Source organism: Neltuma alba, unplaced genomic scaffold, assembly GCF_004799145.2.
Source record: "Neltuma alba isolate B1F8T4 unplaced genomic scaffold, ASM479914v2 tig00003814_pilon, whole genome shotgun sequence".
Taxonomy (NCBI): Eukaryota; Viridiplantae; Streptophyta; class Magnoliopsida; order Fabales; family Fabaceae; genus Neltuma; species Neltuma alba.
Window position 1 is genome coordinate 1 of NW_021633436.1, and position 17261 is coordinate 17261.

Below are 17261 nucleotides of genomic sequence, written 5' to 3' on the forward strand. Positions count from 1 at the left end.
AAAAATTGATATATACTATCTCCGTCCCTTAATATAAAACCTAATTAACTAATTTAGAGAAATTAAAAAATTAGTTAAGCTAGTTATTTATAATAAATAGATATTGTCTTTATTAAAATATCTTTACTAATCAAGTAATAATGTGTGTTAGCTAAAACTATCGTTTGATGGAACATTTAACATGTACAACTACTAAATGACTATTTTGAAAAAAATGGATAAATACGAAAAAAATAGATTGAGATATTATATTTAAGACTAAATTGAAAGTCAAACAACCCTTATATTAAAGACTAGAGGTAGTATATAGTATTGCTTCTGTGATAATTGTGGGCATGAGATGATTAATTTACCAACGTTTAAAAAATTTTTTAACTATTTATAATAAACGTAAATAATATTCTTAACATACACTCTTTAATAATTTTATTATTGAAAAGTGAAAACTACTTTTAATGTAGATTATAGACAAAGAAAATTATATATTTAAAGACAAATGAATTAAAATTTTATATTTAAAATCAAAACAAACTCCTCTATTAACTCTTACATGAGGGATGGGAGGAAGTAATGTTTTCTAAGTTCATTTTGAAAATAAAAAATTACAGGAAATAATTAAGATAACTTTTTAAAAGTTAATAGTTTAATTTTTAAAAACGTAATTTACGCTTGAATGATAAATTTCAAACAAATATATAAGAGATTCTACGTGAATAATAAAAAATCTAATTTACACTTTCCTGTCTCTTATTTAATTGATTGTGAATCAGTAATCGGAATCTGAACGAATATAAATGTTTTGTTTGGGCAAAAAGAATAAATTTTCTTTTGATAAATCTCTTCTTCATCAACCTCTCAAGGTAAATGGAGGAGACAAAGGTCACGGTATTTGAATCGAAACAAAATCATAATTTTAAAAATATTTTTATGTATGTAAAGAAATTTGTCTCGATTTATAAAAAAAAATTAAAAATACTTCTTAAATAATCCAAACACCTTGATACTGAATTAATGGCGCGTGAAGGTTTGTTGCCAACAGGGCCTTAGTAAAAAGCAAAAGGGGTTAGATTTGTAAATTCCTATATGTCAGTGTCGGAATGGGAAAGTAATTGTGAAATAATCTTCCAATGTGAAAAATCAGTACATGAGTTTTAAAAGTTGCTTTTGTCTATTGGTCCCAAAGTGTCTTGCCCCATTATTTTATGGCTGGCAACCAAGAAATCCCATATTTCCATCTCTCACCTCCATATCAAAAGTGGAAGTTTTCTATCAAACAAACGCTGCCAACTGCCAAGCCTGCTGGTCCCAAAAAAAAAAAAACAAAACGCTGCCAAGCCCTTCACCGATTTATTTTGATTATATATTATTATGCGCTGCCTTCTGTTTTTAATATAAGATTTTATTAGATTTTTATTTTGGTTTTAATATAAAACTCAATTCATTTTATTTCTTATATTTATGTTTTTTTTTAAGTAGTCGTTCTAATAATAATAGTTTTTAGCCAAAACACTTTATTACTAAAGATATTTTAAGAAAAATAACACTCATTTATCACAAATAACTAACTTAACTTATTTTTTTAATCTACTTAAATTAGTCAACTAATTCTTATATTTAGGATAAATATAATCTTTCAAATCCAAACATTAAAATAATTTATTGGAGTCCTAAAACAGCCTCGCCATTGCATAAATCATGCAAATAGTTGGACAAAAGATTCTTGGCGCGAGGAGAAGAAACAGAGGACGTGTGTGCGCGTAAAGCAAAACACGTGATTCTCTATAGAGATACATGAACATGATCTGACAAACTATCCAGAAGAAATTCCATTGCATATTCAAAGATGGCAACTTTGCGGGCTGCGTGCAGAATCCAAAAGGTTACCCTAACCAATGCGTTAAGGGTAAGCTTTCCTACCGGCCTATCTCAATACTCAATAGGTCACAAAATCTTTCCCCAAATCCTCCGGAATATCTTCCTACCTTCAAACAAACTTCATCGGAACAGGCCAGCCAAACTCAAAAACATCGGAATAATTTCTGTGGTCAGATTGTCAACTCTGTACACTTCATCAACATCCCCTGCAAATAGAATGTATTGAAGATATTCAGCTGTAAGAAGTTAACTTGCAGAAACAGTCATGTGTGTGTGTGTGTGTGTTGTTGTCTTGGATCTGATTTTGAACTAACAGTCATACAAGAACAAGGAGTCACGGAGGGTTGATCTTCCTCTTTTCTCTTGGTAATGGCCTCCAGCAGGTTGCAATTCCATTCTTCTGAGGGAAAACCCGCACAAGTTTGTACCTGAGGTGACTGAAGATCGTTCAATTTCTTGGTTATTTCTGCAAGCTGTTGATCAACTTTGGTTTTCCAAGTGACCAATTCATCACCCCGCATGCCCTGAGAATGCATAAAAGCATTAGAATAGAGTTAGAGTATATAAGAGTTAGATAATTAATTTGTAAATATTAAAAAAAATTAGTTAAGTTGGTTATTTATAGTAAATAGATATTGTTTTTCCTAAAATAACATTATTAATCATGTGCATTATAATGGAAACCAATAACCATTTAACATGTATAATCACTATGATGACTACTTTGGGAGAAAATAAATAAATATAAAAAACAAAGTAGATTAAGGTTATATATTTAGGATCAAATTGAATATCAGGTCAAAGGAAATACATGAATACACATGCTGCCTATAAAAAAAACACTAATTGTCCTTCCTGCAATTGGAGCAAAACCAATTCAACAAAACATGAATCCCATCAAATTCTCAAAAAGGTGAAGGAGTGGTCGTCGTATACTGCTTAACCAGCTGCATATCCTTCAAAGAAGTAATAATCCCAGTTAAGCGCCCCTTAGTCATAGCTTTCAACTTCTTCTGTGTCCTCTGGAAATAAGAATCAATATGAGACATAATCAAGCCATTGATATTAAATAATACAGCACTCACTTCCATCAGATTATGTTCATTTCTCTCTTGCTTCTTCAACATCAGCTCCAGCATATCTTTGACAATGCCAATGAAAATTACTATATAACTAATTTGCGGATTTTAAAAAAAAAGTAGTTAAGCCAGTTATTAGTAACAACCATATGGGGTAAATTTGAGTGACAAAGTGAATTGAGGTCATATATTTACAATCAAAACAAATCCCTTGTTTGGCTCCTGGTTCAGGACCAGAGGTGGTATTAAAGAAGCATATATAATGGCAGCCAATAGAGGATCAATTCTGAAAATCTGCTTTTGACATCCAATACGTCTTCATTTTGGCCATTATTTTCTATTTGTAAACAGTGAGTCCCTCCGGGTGCCACTTGACCATCAATTTGCTTCATTAAGTGATCTAAAAAGTTCAGCAGAACATCAATTGTTTTGACTTCAATCCGTGTCTATTGGTTAAGAAACAGAAGATAACTAACATGGTTTTGGTTCAGGTCAAGAGAAAGTGGAAAACAAGCATTAATTGGGCAATAACAGAAGTAAGAAAAGATTGAAACACCCGTATTTGGACCAAAAACATAAGAATATTAGAAAAGTGGTCATCAGGTTGTTTTGCTCTATTGCAAGACTAGATAATTTACATTGCAGAAACTTGCCAAGCAGTATCAATCAAGAAAGTCCCTCAGATCCCTAGCGCATGCTAGTTTATTTCAAATCATAACAAATTTCCTGATATATAAAAATGTGTCCAAGTCAAAAATAAAAAAATAAAAAGCAGTTTCTTTTCAAGATATTTCTTGTGAAAGGTCCCCAACAAATCAGAAACGTTGTACTGATGATTTCTTGACAAACATCATGGATCATGGATAGAAGATATATATAAGAATATGCTCCCCAATCACTACAAGATGGGTCTTACATTTAGAACAAGAGGAGTACGCCATAAATCATACTAATTCAGTGGTCAAGACATCAATAAACATAAGGAACAAGACAACCACTGGGTTTCTTGGAAAGCCCCTTCAACTAAAAAGCAGAACAATCAAACTGTGAGTTTGTTAGAACACACTGGGTTATATGACGTAGCTAAAAGGCAGAACAATCGAACACTGTAACTAAAATCCATCTCAGCCATCATTTTGCAGGGTAGCTCAAACTCAAACTCAAACAAACAAACAAAAATCAAAGGAAAAAGAGGTTTGCAGAAAGAGAGCAGTGAGCAAATTAGCATCAGTCCAAAACCTAAAAACCGTACGAAACTCAAAACAAAATCAGAGAGGACAATTACTCCAGGGACAATGCAATGAATTTAACAAACAATTAACAATGTTAAAACCCTTAATAATAAAACAAAATAAATTAAATTAAGAATGACAAAACGAAAGACCTAGGTAAGAAGTTCTCTATTATTTTCATGTAATTTGAATGGAATTTTAAAAAAATAGCATAATATATTATGTGTATCATATACCATCATTTTTTACGTGTTATTCTTTTTCTGAATACATAAATGTATGAACGGAAAGGATCAAATTTGCATGTGTGGTTCGCTCGCATATCATATTTACACCCAGCAAATCTTTTTAGCTCAACTTATATAAAAATGCGCCTTCCACGTTTATTTTTGTAAACGACTAATTTCTTTTATGTATATATATGTCTAAATGTTATAAAAGAGGTAGACAGATTAACGAAGAGCAGCAAAGCAGCTTTCCCTTTTCCTGATATGGCCATTACATGCACTCATTTCCCATAGAATGAAAAATTCAAAGCATTAGCTAATACTTAGGTGAAGCCTAAAAGATGATTAAGTTAATAGGTAGACTACATACATGGCTCTCAAGCGTCAAGTCCCATCAGCATTTGTTATCTCAGAACTGCACATACGTATGATCATCATCAAAGAGAGTGATAACACATCTCAATTATAAATTTTGCAGCCATCTTTGATTTCCGTAGCACCATAGGATACGTGTATGCGTGGCTCTCCCTCTTATGTTCTCCAGCTGTACGGACGTGGTATCCTCAACAGTTTCCTAGGTCGAAGCAGACAAAAATGTTTGAACTACATAAGGATGGAGCGGTGTTGTGTGAAAGTAGTGTTTTGGAAGTAAAATGAGAGGGCATGGGAATAGTGAAGAGAGGAGAAGGAGAGCACCAAAAGGGCATTTTGTTGTTTATGTGGGGAATGAACTCAGAAGATGTGTGTTACCATTGCGTTACTTGAAGGATTCAGAATTCCAGAAACTGATGGAGGAAGCAGCAAGAGAGTATGGATATAGCAGCCAGAGGATAGTGCTGCCATGTGAAGAATCAACCTTCGAGAGGGTTATCGATCAGCTACGGTTCAATAACAATGGTGGCAAGTTCTGCTAAGTACGTTTCTGAGTTGCGAGCATGGCCAGGAAGATGAGCTTGAGCCACAGGAACCATGCTCCCCAGAATTACCAAAGTTGTCGTTCTATTTCCTGTGCTGCATGTCCTTAGAAACACAAACGCCTTGTTTGGATACTGAATAGAAAAATTATAACTAAACGATTTACTCGGTTGCTGTTCGTTTTCTCTATGTATGATTGATTCCGCATCAGTTTAGTTCCAGTTTCCTTCTGAACAAGGTAATGTTATCATTTCTCTCTTTCAGCACGTATAGAATCCAATTGGGTCCTACCAACCAATTCGAATTTGAGGGAGGAAAAAACCTCTGCAAGCACAATTCCTTTTTTCCTCATTTGGAATAGGGTCATGTAAAATTGGAGGGAATCACATAATAATTAGACTCACCAGAATTCTCATTACGCTAATTCCCAAATTTTAGATGAAGGAAAAAACTGTTCCATGTTAACAATTGCATGCTCATAGATAACAAAGTCATGAATATTTTCCATCGTATCTGCAGTGTCGTGTTGTCAGATATTCAAAAATAGGGGTCCTACTTCCCAAATATCAAAAAAGAAGGCACAACAAAGATATCTCAACTTCTGATGAGGGCCGGCGTCCTAAAATCCATACTTCGCGCCCAAGAATAATTTAAATTTTTTTAACGAGACAAAATTCTCTAATCTATAAAATGGGAACAGAGAAAACTGAAACACAACTATATCAAAATTCATCATGATATTTCCTACTGCCAAATGGTTTCGCCAGTAACACCTCTTAGTTCAGTCATCAATGCACTGCCCAAGGTAAATCTCTGTTTCTCACGTTTTCGTTAACCTACTCAGACGCGTTTCTTATTTTCAAAGCCGGATGCAGCAAGACGTTGGCGTTTCTTCCAAGCTGGAATTTTACCAGGGAAAGCCCACCGTAATAGTCTCTCCCATGAATAGCAGGCCAAAAACATAAGAGCAGCCCAAATCAACAGTTTATCCCTTAATCCCTCTGGCAGTGGCACCAGCTTCAACCAGTCATTCAAGTCTCTGAATAGATCCGATGTGATCACTGTGAAGAAGACAACAGCAGCAAAGAGGGCATATCGGAATGGTTTGTTTTCAGAGATGCTCTGGTTGAAAGGATGACCCATATAGTTCACAGCAAAAGTAGCCACCTGAAGCATCATGCTCACCATGTAGGAAACAGTATTCACTAGGTTGGGATGAAAATCAGAATCTACTTCAATGCATTCCTCAGGCATGTGTTTCTCGGCCTCTTTAACAGAGGAAATCAGAAAAAACAGGTGAATTGCAAATTGTCCTAGGAGCGAAAGAAGGACATAAGCACAAAAGATATTGGGGTGAGGACGTTCAGCTGAAAGTGTAGGAAGAGGGCGGGCATGTGAGATGAAAAGGAAGAAGGCAGCAGTAAACACTCCACTGATTGTGGCTTGCACATCACCAAGCTTGACACCATCCAGGTACATGACACTTAACACATATGCAGTAGCAAGGCAGTTGAGGCCAAGAATTTTGAACATCTGGAGGGTAGTCACAAGAGTACTGCGACCTTGACGAATTATGTCAGTGGTGGGAGCAACAGATGCATGCTTTGCAGTGAAAGGTGATGCCATTGAGGCATCACCAAGCTTTACTACAGGAGCACTGCGACCATCTCCATCCTCATTGAGCTCATCCAACATTTTCCTAAGCTTTTGTTTTTGCATTTCTGCAGCTGTCACATGACGGTTACTTGAGTGGCTAATGGAATCTGATCGTGAAGCACCCTTGGCTTTTGAAGTGCCTTCTCCGCTAGAGCCAATAGGTTTTCCAGATGAATCAAGTGCAGACTTAGATTTCTTTGGCTTGTTAGATTTTGTACCTTCTTCCTTGGACAAGTCCGAAGAGGAGCCTCCACTTTTTGGAGGTATTGCATTCAGAAGAGCAACCCCTACATGGGCCTGAAACAGAGAAGTTAGCCTCTTAATAGTTGCTGTTACCTTGCCATGGTAAAAGATGCAAAGTGGCAAAAACCTAAACAACCATACCAACTGAAGACGCAAGACTTAACAAGGGTCAAAAGGGTTAATGATACCAATAATAACATATCAGCAACAATTGAAGTTGCAAGACTAACCAAGGGCCCGAAGGGTTAATAACATATCAGGATCCAATAGATCCTGGAAAAACATGGCTGTATTTAAGCTGTTACCACTAGCCATCTATATCACTGATAAAATGCATTTCACTCAGACTTCAGCAAATAAATGTAGCAAAAAGTCCATCATATTGGTAAGTACGCAAGCTGTAATGTCATAACAGGTTGCAATAAAAAATTCAACTGAGCGAGCTCAATATTCAGAAAATATAGGAGTTATCGGGTATACTATTATTAAACACAATATTACCTGCTTTAAAGCTCCAACATCATTTGTTCCATCTCCACACATCAACGTTATCCTTCCTACTTTTTTGAAAGTGGTCATTATGAGTTCTTTCTGTTCAGGAGCCACTCTAGCAAACACCTTCACGTATGGAATGACCAGCAAACTAGCAGAAGTTTGTTGCAACATCTCAATGCAATCACCTCCAATGCAGAGATCATGAGTCTCTGACAAAGATTCAACCTCCTTCACACTGAAATCAATTATATATGTTAACCAGCAACTTAAGTTCAACAATATGAAACCAGTGAAGGCTATTTTATGAAGAACCTTGAAAGGCTCTTATTTGTGAGGGACAAAAACTGAAACCAATTCTATATGTTAATCAACCTAGAGATTTTACTAAAACAAGAACAATAACACAGAATCACAGAAGAGGAGAGCAAGAACTAAGTTCAACAATCTGAAAGCAATGAAGGCTATTTTTATGAAGAACCTAATTCATAAAGATCTTATTTGGGAGGGACAGAAAGATATTAGTTTAGTTTTGGCCCGGGGGGGGGGGGGGAAGAAAGAATACCAGTAATGTAACCAGAAAACAGAGAACTTGAAGTTACCTGTAGGGGACTATTTCAGACTCATCGGGAGACATCCAGTTGTACCCTTCACTATGACTTGCTGGACCAAGAATCAATGTCGGTTTTGATATTATATGCACTTGACTAGCAACATGGCAAGCTGTCAAAGCTTGATCACCAGTAATCATAACCTATAAATGTTTAGAAGATATTCTTGTAAATTGATAGTCACTACTTAAAAAGAGTTTATCAACCCAAAAAAACAAAAGAAAAGAAAGAAAGAAAGAAAAAAGATAGAAAAGAAAAGAAAAAAGAAAACATAAAAATAATCCTGAACTTGTAAGCCTGGGATCAAATCAGGTAGAGCAAAAGTTTTCACCGAATTGTTCCTTGCACATATTAGCTTGGGATAACATTTAGTTTTAAACTCTTAAACTCTTAAGTCTTTTCTAGAAGCAGAAACTTCCATCTTTCTTGCAACAGAGGGGAAAAACATTTCCCTTGGGGCCAGAAAAGCTCATCCGAATGGGCATGCTTACCAGGTCATGTGACGATCCTTTCAATTCAGATAAAATTGAGGCTGAATCCGATCTAATAGGACAATTAAATACCTAAGTTGTGTCAACATTAAGCACTGTGTCAATGAAAAGGAAAACTCTCAAAATTAACTTAAAAGCATCGCATGAAGAAGGTAATTCATTGCTTACCACAAATCCTGCAAAAGTAAGACCACTCTCCACTATATCCCTATCCAAGCCTCTAGCTTCACTGACCTTCATACATTCAGCGAATTATAAGCATCAATTTAAAATATATGCATATGTTAAATCGCACATTAAAATAGACAAATGCATGAGCCTCTATTTTGAAACCCCCCCCCCCCAAAAAAAAAAATCTAGTGTAGGATTGTGCCCAAGAGCTGAGCTCCTTTTTTGTCCATTTCAATACTCAAAAGAAAAGAACTTTGATCATCATTCTTGCTCCGATTTGCATTATCATGTGGGATGGAGGAAATTAGTGGTAAAGAAGAAACGTCAGCCAAGAGAATTCTTACTGTCATGTCAGGAAGAGACTTATAAGCAAGGGCAAGAACACGAGAACCCTGACGTGTATATTTTTTGTAGGTCTCAACATACGACGGTGGTATATCGGTGAGCCTATCTTGAATAATTTCTGGGGCACCCTGAAACAATTAACAAAAGAATTGGTGCGTGCGCGCGGTTTTCACTTCTGATCAACAATTCCAAAAGTGACAATGAAAAAGAAGTATGCAACAGCTTTTAAATGTAGACATGATATTGGTCAATCATAAACATCTATAACAGATTTTCACAACACAAAGCAGTCGGGCAAAATCAATTGAGCCAACTGGAATTTCCAGGCTCCCCAAAAGAAGTTAAGAGAATAAAAATCCCATGGCAACGGTTACAAAGTCTAGTCACCATTTGGAGGTGTGGTATAATGTATCTGTCAAAAGCCGAACAAAAATATATAAATAAGCACAACTAATCATAACAAGTAACGCAGGATAAGAAAATAAAGCTATTGCTTATTTTAATCCTTAAACGTATTTTATTGTGTGGGATACACCTGGGTTTGTTATTGATTATATTGGGTTATTTGACAATAACGTTATCAATTTGGACGGTTGGGTCAACACACCCATCACAAATATTTTCCAAAGACATAACAAGAAAAGAACCAATATGAATGTGCAAAAAATGCAGGAAACAAAATAAGCAATTCCTCTGTAACCAAAAACAAATACAAACACATACCCCAAAGATGATGATCACAAATTAAGCTTGTCAAGGTATTATATCAAGAAGGACCTAACTGAGTACATTGCATGAACTGAAAATTTTGAATTTCAAAATCCATTACTTGGCAACAAACCAACCTTCACAAAGGCCAAAAACTCCTCTTGAATGCGAACAACAACTGCCATTCTTTTTAAGTGAGATGCAAAATGGTGTCGCTGAACAATTTGGACAGGATTGCCATTACCCCTGCACATAAGGTGATGAGTGGAGGAGGAAAGGAAAAGAAAGGAAAAGAAAATATAAATGTTATAGAAATATGTGTAACATCCGTTTCCTTAACAAGTGCAGTATCCTTCAATGTCATAGATACGGCATCCCTGGTATATAGACATATTTTGACAAGACCCCAAACACGCCAACTTTGATTTATCAGAGGCCGAATAAGAAAAACATAGTTAATGTTTGACTTGGTCTTATTTTATTTAAATTCTTTTTAGGATTATGGAGTCAGTTAGCACAATAATAGGACTACTGAGCCAGTCATGGTCCACTTTGCTATTCAGTTTTCTCGTTTTCATTGTGATCCCGAGAAGTAAGAATATTCATTTGTTTTATGTTTATTGCAAGTGTCATTCAACTCTATAAATATGTTAGCCTCTTCTTTAGCTAGCATATGAGTGAAATACAATTTGAGTTCATTATTTCAGAGACTCTCTTGGGCTATTTTCTCTGCTTATAGTGAGATACTCACTGTGAGGGAGAGATTAGAGTGGATTCTGGCAATGTTCAAATGAAGTGAGTCCAATGCCGGTTCAATATTAAACCAAACTTCACAGGTATTAGCCGGCAAAAGAAAATTGTCAATTGAAATTTAAAATAGCAGCAACGTTTTACTTACTTTTTTGGAACAGCCTTCTCATCAGATTTATAACTCCAATCAATTCCCTTGAGTGCTGCCTTCTCAAGAGGATCGCCAACCTTCAAGACATTATAGATTTGTGAGAATATAGTCTGGATCAAATAATGGAAGACAGCATAAAGGTAGCAGAATGCATGTCCTTCTGATTCTTTAGAAAGGTTCATGAGGAACCATTGTGCATGATAATAATCAAGCAGAGTATGTCAACTAGAATCACGGGGGGAAAAGATATGAAAAGATTCCATCGCTAATTTGTATCTCCAAAAATGGCTGCTTTTACCTAATATATATTATTAGCATAACATTCAAGAAACTATATCCAAATCAATCATCCACATGCCACTGAAGGGGAAAGGAAACAATGATGACCATACAAGGACTTGGCTTTCAGAAACACAGGCATACCAGCTTATTATCAACAAACACCAACGCATGACAAGAAGCCAGAATTTCTACAGTACGAGCAGGCACTTTATTCACATCAGATTCTAATTCAGTAGACCCTGCCACCCCAACAACTCCGGAGAACTCCTACAATACAGCAGAACAGTTAATGAGCAAAACAAGGTCTCAAAAGAAAATTGAATGCCATAAAGAGATGCAGTTACCATGTCATCAGAAGTAAGTGTTCCAGTCTTGTCAAAACAACATATGTCAACCTAGGACAAGAGAGGCACAATAAGTCTGAATGAGCAATGTCCATGATATAATCTGCGTGATGAAGTTAATAATGAAAGAACAGAAGCACGGTAACAGCTGTCTTCATCCAGGTACCTTGCCAGCAAATGGTATTCTGAAAGGTTCTGTACAAAATATTCCACGCCGAGCCAGGGCAATTAGGGAAGTATTAACTGCTATTGACAATTCCATGGGTAACTCCGGAGGTATCACAGAAGTAATGATAAGTGAACAGCTTAGTATAAGCTTATACTTGCTCCTCGTGGGATCCTCTAGCCCCTGTAATATACAACATACCAAACCAGATCACAGTTTGTGACAAAGAACAATTCATGTCACAATTTATAATTCATCTGTAAAGAAGCATTACCTTAACAAGTACATAACCAGCGGCTATTAAAGCAAACACAACCAAGAACAAAATGAACAGCCCACTTTCCCAGCTATTGGCAGTCACCTATAATATATGCAATCAGAAGAAAGGAAACAAATTCAATATACACGAAGCGATAATCATAACAGCATAAAATACTTAGGCTTACTAAGGTCTATATCAATTTACCCTTTCAGTAGAGAATAAGATTGTCCGCATCAGCTTTCCTTGACTAGTTTCAAATCCCGTTCTTAGAACAACAGCCAAGCAGCCACCATCAGGCGTTTTCAGTGGAAAAGTCTGACACCAACAAGAACGTTAATAGCAAAATAATAATGAAAGCACGGGCAACACCTCAACATCAAGGGGGGGAAAAACATAAATATCATAGTTCTAAAGCACCTTGTCTGGGGTGTGCTGCAAAATTTTAGTCCCACCAAATAAGACATTACTTTTATCTCGCCTAGCCGACAACTTCTCCTCGATGCCTTTACCAGCAATTGAAACCTAAGGATGGTCACTTGTAAATGAAAATCGTGGAAGAACATCATGACATAAAAGTTCCAGCCTCAAAGGCCAATAAGAGATGCCTTGAAATGGAGTGGTTAACTTGAAAGTTGTAATGATTTTTCATTCATGATGTTGTTCTTACCTAATATATATTTTTCACAGTAAAAAATGTTTGCAAGAATAATAAAGAAATCACATTGTCGGACATCAGATACCTGCACAGACACTAGAATTGAATTTGGGAGGAAACCAAACTACCATGACTATGTATATTTTTAGACAGTGAATCTCTACAATGAATACCACCAGCTAACAAGAATTATCATTACAGACGCGTTAAAGCAAAGCAAAACAGTAAACAAAACAAAGCACGGCCTTAGCAATAGAGAATAGCGGTCAGTCTATGACCAAAAAATACACAAAAAATTCATATAATTCAAAATCACTAAATTCAGTTGTCAGGTCCCTGATTTTTTTTTTTTTTTTGGGGGGGGGGAGTAAAAATTATTACTTTAGCCCTTTAAGATATGTAACCAGCACAAAAGCATTTCAGAAACCTAAAAACTTGGAGAAGTAACTACTGCCAACAAACCCTGCACTAACACACAAATGGAAAGCAAATCCAGAAATGAGACATAAAATAAGTGCCATCCCTTAAAAAAAAAAACGCTTAGAAGTCACAACATATTAGACATTTTAAATAGAGAAAAGTATTTCAGAATAGAGAAACACCTTCCACTGAGGAGTAGACTCGCCTGTGAGAATTGCTTCATTTGCAATAGCACTTCCAGCCAATATAAGCATGTCTGCAGGCACAGACTTCTCTTCTCCATTCTGGCCTGAAGAGCGTCCAATAGATACAACATCCCCAGGCAAGAGATCAGTGCCAGAGAGTTTTACCCACCTATAATAATTCAGAACAAAAAACAAGTGTACAAGCAGCTTTAGAGACCATTCTGTTAAAACCCAACAAGAGCTTATGAACTTATTTAGAATGCAACCACATACTTGCCACAGCGATGTACCATTAAGGTCTGACTATCAACACTAACACGTCTCAACTCAGTTAAAGTCTTCAGCCGGCTTTTTGCCATAGTAGACTCAAACATAAACAGCATGCCTAGAGTAAACAAACTGTAATACCAATATTCATCCAAGCACCAGAGACCCACACAGAAAACCTGTCAACATTTGAAAGATCAAAAACAATCAAGAGCTACATGAAGATTAAGAACTAAAGAAAAACTTTAAAACCTTGAAAATACCTGAAATACAAAAAAAGGCTCCATGCAGTTCTCTTTCAACAACTTCTGAAATGTAGGCTGAGGATAATCAAATCTAGAAGACCAATAAGCACCACGTTAGACTAAGAGAAATCAATCAGGATGACATAAGATACGTATAACCATTTAAATGGAGAAAACACAGACAATAGAAATACAAAGGGCAAAACATTAGAGGGTAGGATTTAGCATTGGCAGTCATTAAATAAAAACAGCATGCACACAAGCATAAATATTAGCATCCAGCGTCAAGGGTTCCTGAGTCAAATGAAATTTACAAAAATAAGAACCTACACATTGCGCCCCCATTTCTCAGCAGCAGCAAGAACTTTAGCTTCAGTGCCATGGCCAGTACTTCTGAGATAATATCCAAATGTTTCCTTGGTGGGGTAAGAAAGCTTGCAAAACGTTCCATTCTCCTCTGAATAGACAAAACGTTGTTTCCTGAAGTCGAAGTAAATCTCTTCTGAATCCACCTGCGATGAAAAGTAGAACATGAACACCAAATAGTAACAAAGTACTAACCTCCAAATGAAAATAATGTTAAGCGTTTGAGAGGATGTTTAGTAGCATTTTAAAGTTCATAGGGTATACCATTATGTTTTGATTTGATGTCCATGTACCAATCTTATAGTTAGGCCATAGTTCATAGAAATAAAATATACATGATATAAGGATTGAAATAGCTCGAGAACATAAATAGCAATAACTAGACAGAAAGGTTCGTAAAATTAAAAGCTGAGACTAGAATCATGTAACTTGTGCCTCTTATCATCCTGCAATCAGCATAACTTCCAAATTCAACATTTCCCATGTTCTTGTAATCCATCACTCCCCTATTGTTCTCTCTCTATCTATTTAGCTATCTATTCCATCAGTTATCATTTAATTGAGCTGTAACCCTAAGAAGGAGCCCATTGTATCTTGTGCCAAAACAGAAAAGTTTACTGCCAAGAGTTCTTCGTCATTATAGTGTTATATAAGTGATAAATGAATTATCACCTCCGATACAATAGAAATGACAATCAATAATTTGAAACCTCTCTGATACTTACTGTTTTCCGAAAATTAAGCGGAACAACTTCTTTAGAACCTGAGAACTGAGCTGGTGTTATTTTGCAAGCATCTGCATCGTGAATATTTTTAGCCTGCAGACCCAGAGAAGGATAAATGATAATATCTTGCAGTTTTGGTCTTCATCAGTGTCTAAAATATTGGACCAGGCGTTGGAAACCAACATACCTTGCTGTAATGGGCAAAACATTTGAAATCAACCGACCAAACCGTAAACAACCAGAACAGAATGTGAAGTGCTACAAGGCCACCCAATACAATGGCAGCATCCACAAAGTCTAGGCTGGGAAGAATTGTTGTTGGCCACAGAGCATATATAATAACGAAAGGCCAAACATCCAAGCGCCATGGCAAAGGCCTCTTCCTCAATAAATCAACTCTATCCACCACCTTGCCACCTACTCTAAAACCTGACATTGCACCACCACCCGATAGACTTCTCTAATATGTATATCTATACCCAGTTTCTTCTGCTCAACAGAAACACCAAATACATAGAAAGTCATGAAACGACAATATTGCACCCGGTACAGTAAACTAAAGAAAGCATCAAGATAAATACATATAAAGTAGTTGGCAAATTGGGGCATTTTTTCTAACGATTAGGGTTTGAGTAACAGCAAGCTTCTGAGATCATAAATTGGCGCCCAGATCCGATCAAAATCTCGCCTTTCCTTCCTCTCAAGATACATGATAATACTGACTTTGGAATTAAACAAAATTGCAATAATCGTAATTGTGCTACACGATGGTTGACGACGGTGATAAAATGTAGGAGAATAGACGAAAGAAAATACTGTACCTGGATCAGAGAAGGCGGACAGAGCAAGTCGCTTTGATTAGGAATCCGATACTCGCAGCCTTCAGTACGAGCTGCCCCAAAAAGCTAAGCTTGCAGGCAAGCAAATGTTTTTTCCCCCACTCTGCCTGCTAGGCCTAGTTCCCGATAGCGCTGGATGGACTTTGATTTAAAAAGTGTTTAGATGGGAACAAATTATAATTTGAGAAGTGATTTTACACTCTACGAGATAAATATATGAAAAAATTTATCTCGATTTATAAAAAATGACAAGCACTTTTCAGTATCCAAACACCCCCTAAGAGATGTTTTTATGGGCATAAAATCCCTTATCTAAATCACTTTTAGATAAGTTAAGAAAAACTCTTTCGTATATTTATTTTGTATATCATAAAATAAAAATAGTTTAAAAACTATAATTTTGTTTTCTCTAAACACTGAATAACCAATAATTCGCTATCAGACATTTTTCACGTCGCTGCTTAGCTATTTGCTTTTTAAAATCAATTTTGATCTCGAGTGAGGTATGATCGTGCGCATAGAATTTGATGCATTGAATGTAGCGTAAGAAATAAAAGTAAGAATTAGCTCAGGTTACTCACTTTTCCAGATGGCTCTCCGGATTTCTCTTCGGGCAAAGACAATACTACTTTCAGTGTTTAATATAAAATTCTCTTTAGTTTTTATTTTGGTTCTAAATATAAAGTTCTAATCTATTTTATTTCTCATATTTATATTTTTTTTAAAAGTAGCCTTTTTAACAATAATAATTCTAGTCAATACACTTGATTAGCAAGAATATTTTAGGAAAGACAATACATATTTAGGACAAATAACTGACTCAACTTACTTCTTTAATGTCTTCAAATTAGTAAATTGGCTCTTATAATTAGAACTGGAAGTAGTAAAATAAACAACTAATACTTGGAAACAATGAGAAAAAAACTAGAAAAAATTGCAAATAAAACTCCTGAATATATAAAATTGTGATTTAGAACCCTAAATTTGAAAAATAGTAAATGAGAACCCGGTTCTATTTTTGTAAATATGAAATCATAGTGAAATGTTTGAAGTGCTCCTCAATCAAATGACAAGTTGATTATGAAAAATAACAAATTCACTTTAACGAATGATAATTTCAGTAGATTAAATCACAACTTGATTAAGGGTATGGCAAATGACGAGTTGACTATGGGAAATGGCAAGTTCACTTTAGTGAATGGTAACTTCAGTAGACCAAATCACAATTTGGCTGAAAGGCATTTCAGATACTTTACCCACATTTTATATTTACAAAAATGAGACCGGGTCTTCATTCGTTGTTTTCTAAATTTATAATCCCAAATTGTAATTTTACATATTTAGAGGTCTTTATTTACAATTTTTCCAAAAAAAAGTAAGACATGGAGTGGCATTTTAAAAATTTTGTAAAATTATCTGTATATCATTGAGAAAAAACAATGAATTTCAGTGCGAAGTGAATTAATAAGATCAAGAACTCATGCATCTGGTTTAGATTTAATTTGAATTTAAATGCTTTAGATTAAATTTTATATTTTACTTTCATCCTTTTAAAAGTT

At 35.6% G+C, this 17261-nt stretch overlaps 1 protein-coding gene across 3 annotated transcripts; it reads right to left on the bottom strand.

Moving 5' to 3' along the window:
• Window positions 1-5785: 5785 nt before the first annotated feature.
• Window positions 5786-15811, bottom strand: LOC114742577 (probable manganese-transporting ATPase PDR2). Of its 3 annotated transcripts, none has more exons than XM_028930799.1 (21): window positions 15685-15811; window positions 15051-15352; window positions 14864-14956; window positions 14103-14284; window positions 13791-13863; window positions 13534-13706; window positions 13258-13429; window positions 12418-12522; window positions 12205-12315; window positions 12013-12099; window positions 11739-11921; window positions 11573-11623; window positions 11370-11495; window positions 10944-11023; window positions 10183-10291; window positions 9337-9465; window positions 8990-9055; window positions 8822-8893; window positions 8322-8473; window positions 7729-7957; window positions 6169-7281 (listed from the first exon to the last, which is right to left on the bottom strand). In XM_028930799.1, exons 2-21 carry the CDS (start codon window positions 15297-15299, stop codon window positions 6169-6171), a joined length of 3555 nt encoding a protein of 1184 aa, XP_028786632.1. In that variant the 5' UTR covers window positions 15300-15352; window positions 15685-15811. The 3 variants fall into 3 exon arrangements, with proteins under 3 accessions (XP_028786634.1, XP_028786632.1, XP_028786633.1); XM_028930800.1 differs by lacking the exon at window positions 15685-15811 and adding an exon at window positions 15445-15462; XM_028930801.1 differs by lacking the exon at window positions 15685-15811 and having other exon boundaries at window positions 5786-7281; window positions 15051-15299.
• Between the last annotated feature and the right edge of the window lie 1450 nt (window positions 15812-17261).

Excerpts from the sequence above, each read along its gene's own strand:
- LOC114742577 (XM_028930801.1), bottom strand. The coding sequence starts at position 15,299 with ATGTCAGGTTTTAGAGTAGGTGGCAAGGTGGTGGATAGAGTTGATTTA. Across the intron at positions 13,707-13,790 it reads AGCCTTTTTTTGTATTTCAG|GTTTTCTGTGTGGGTCTCTG; the intron begins GTATTTTCAAGG and ends AAATGTTGACAG. Across the intron at positions 13,430-13,533 it reads ATGGTACATCGCTGTGGCAA|GTGGGTAAAACTCTCTGGCA; the intron begins GTATGTGGTTGC and ends GAATTATTATAG.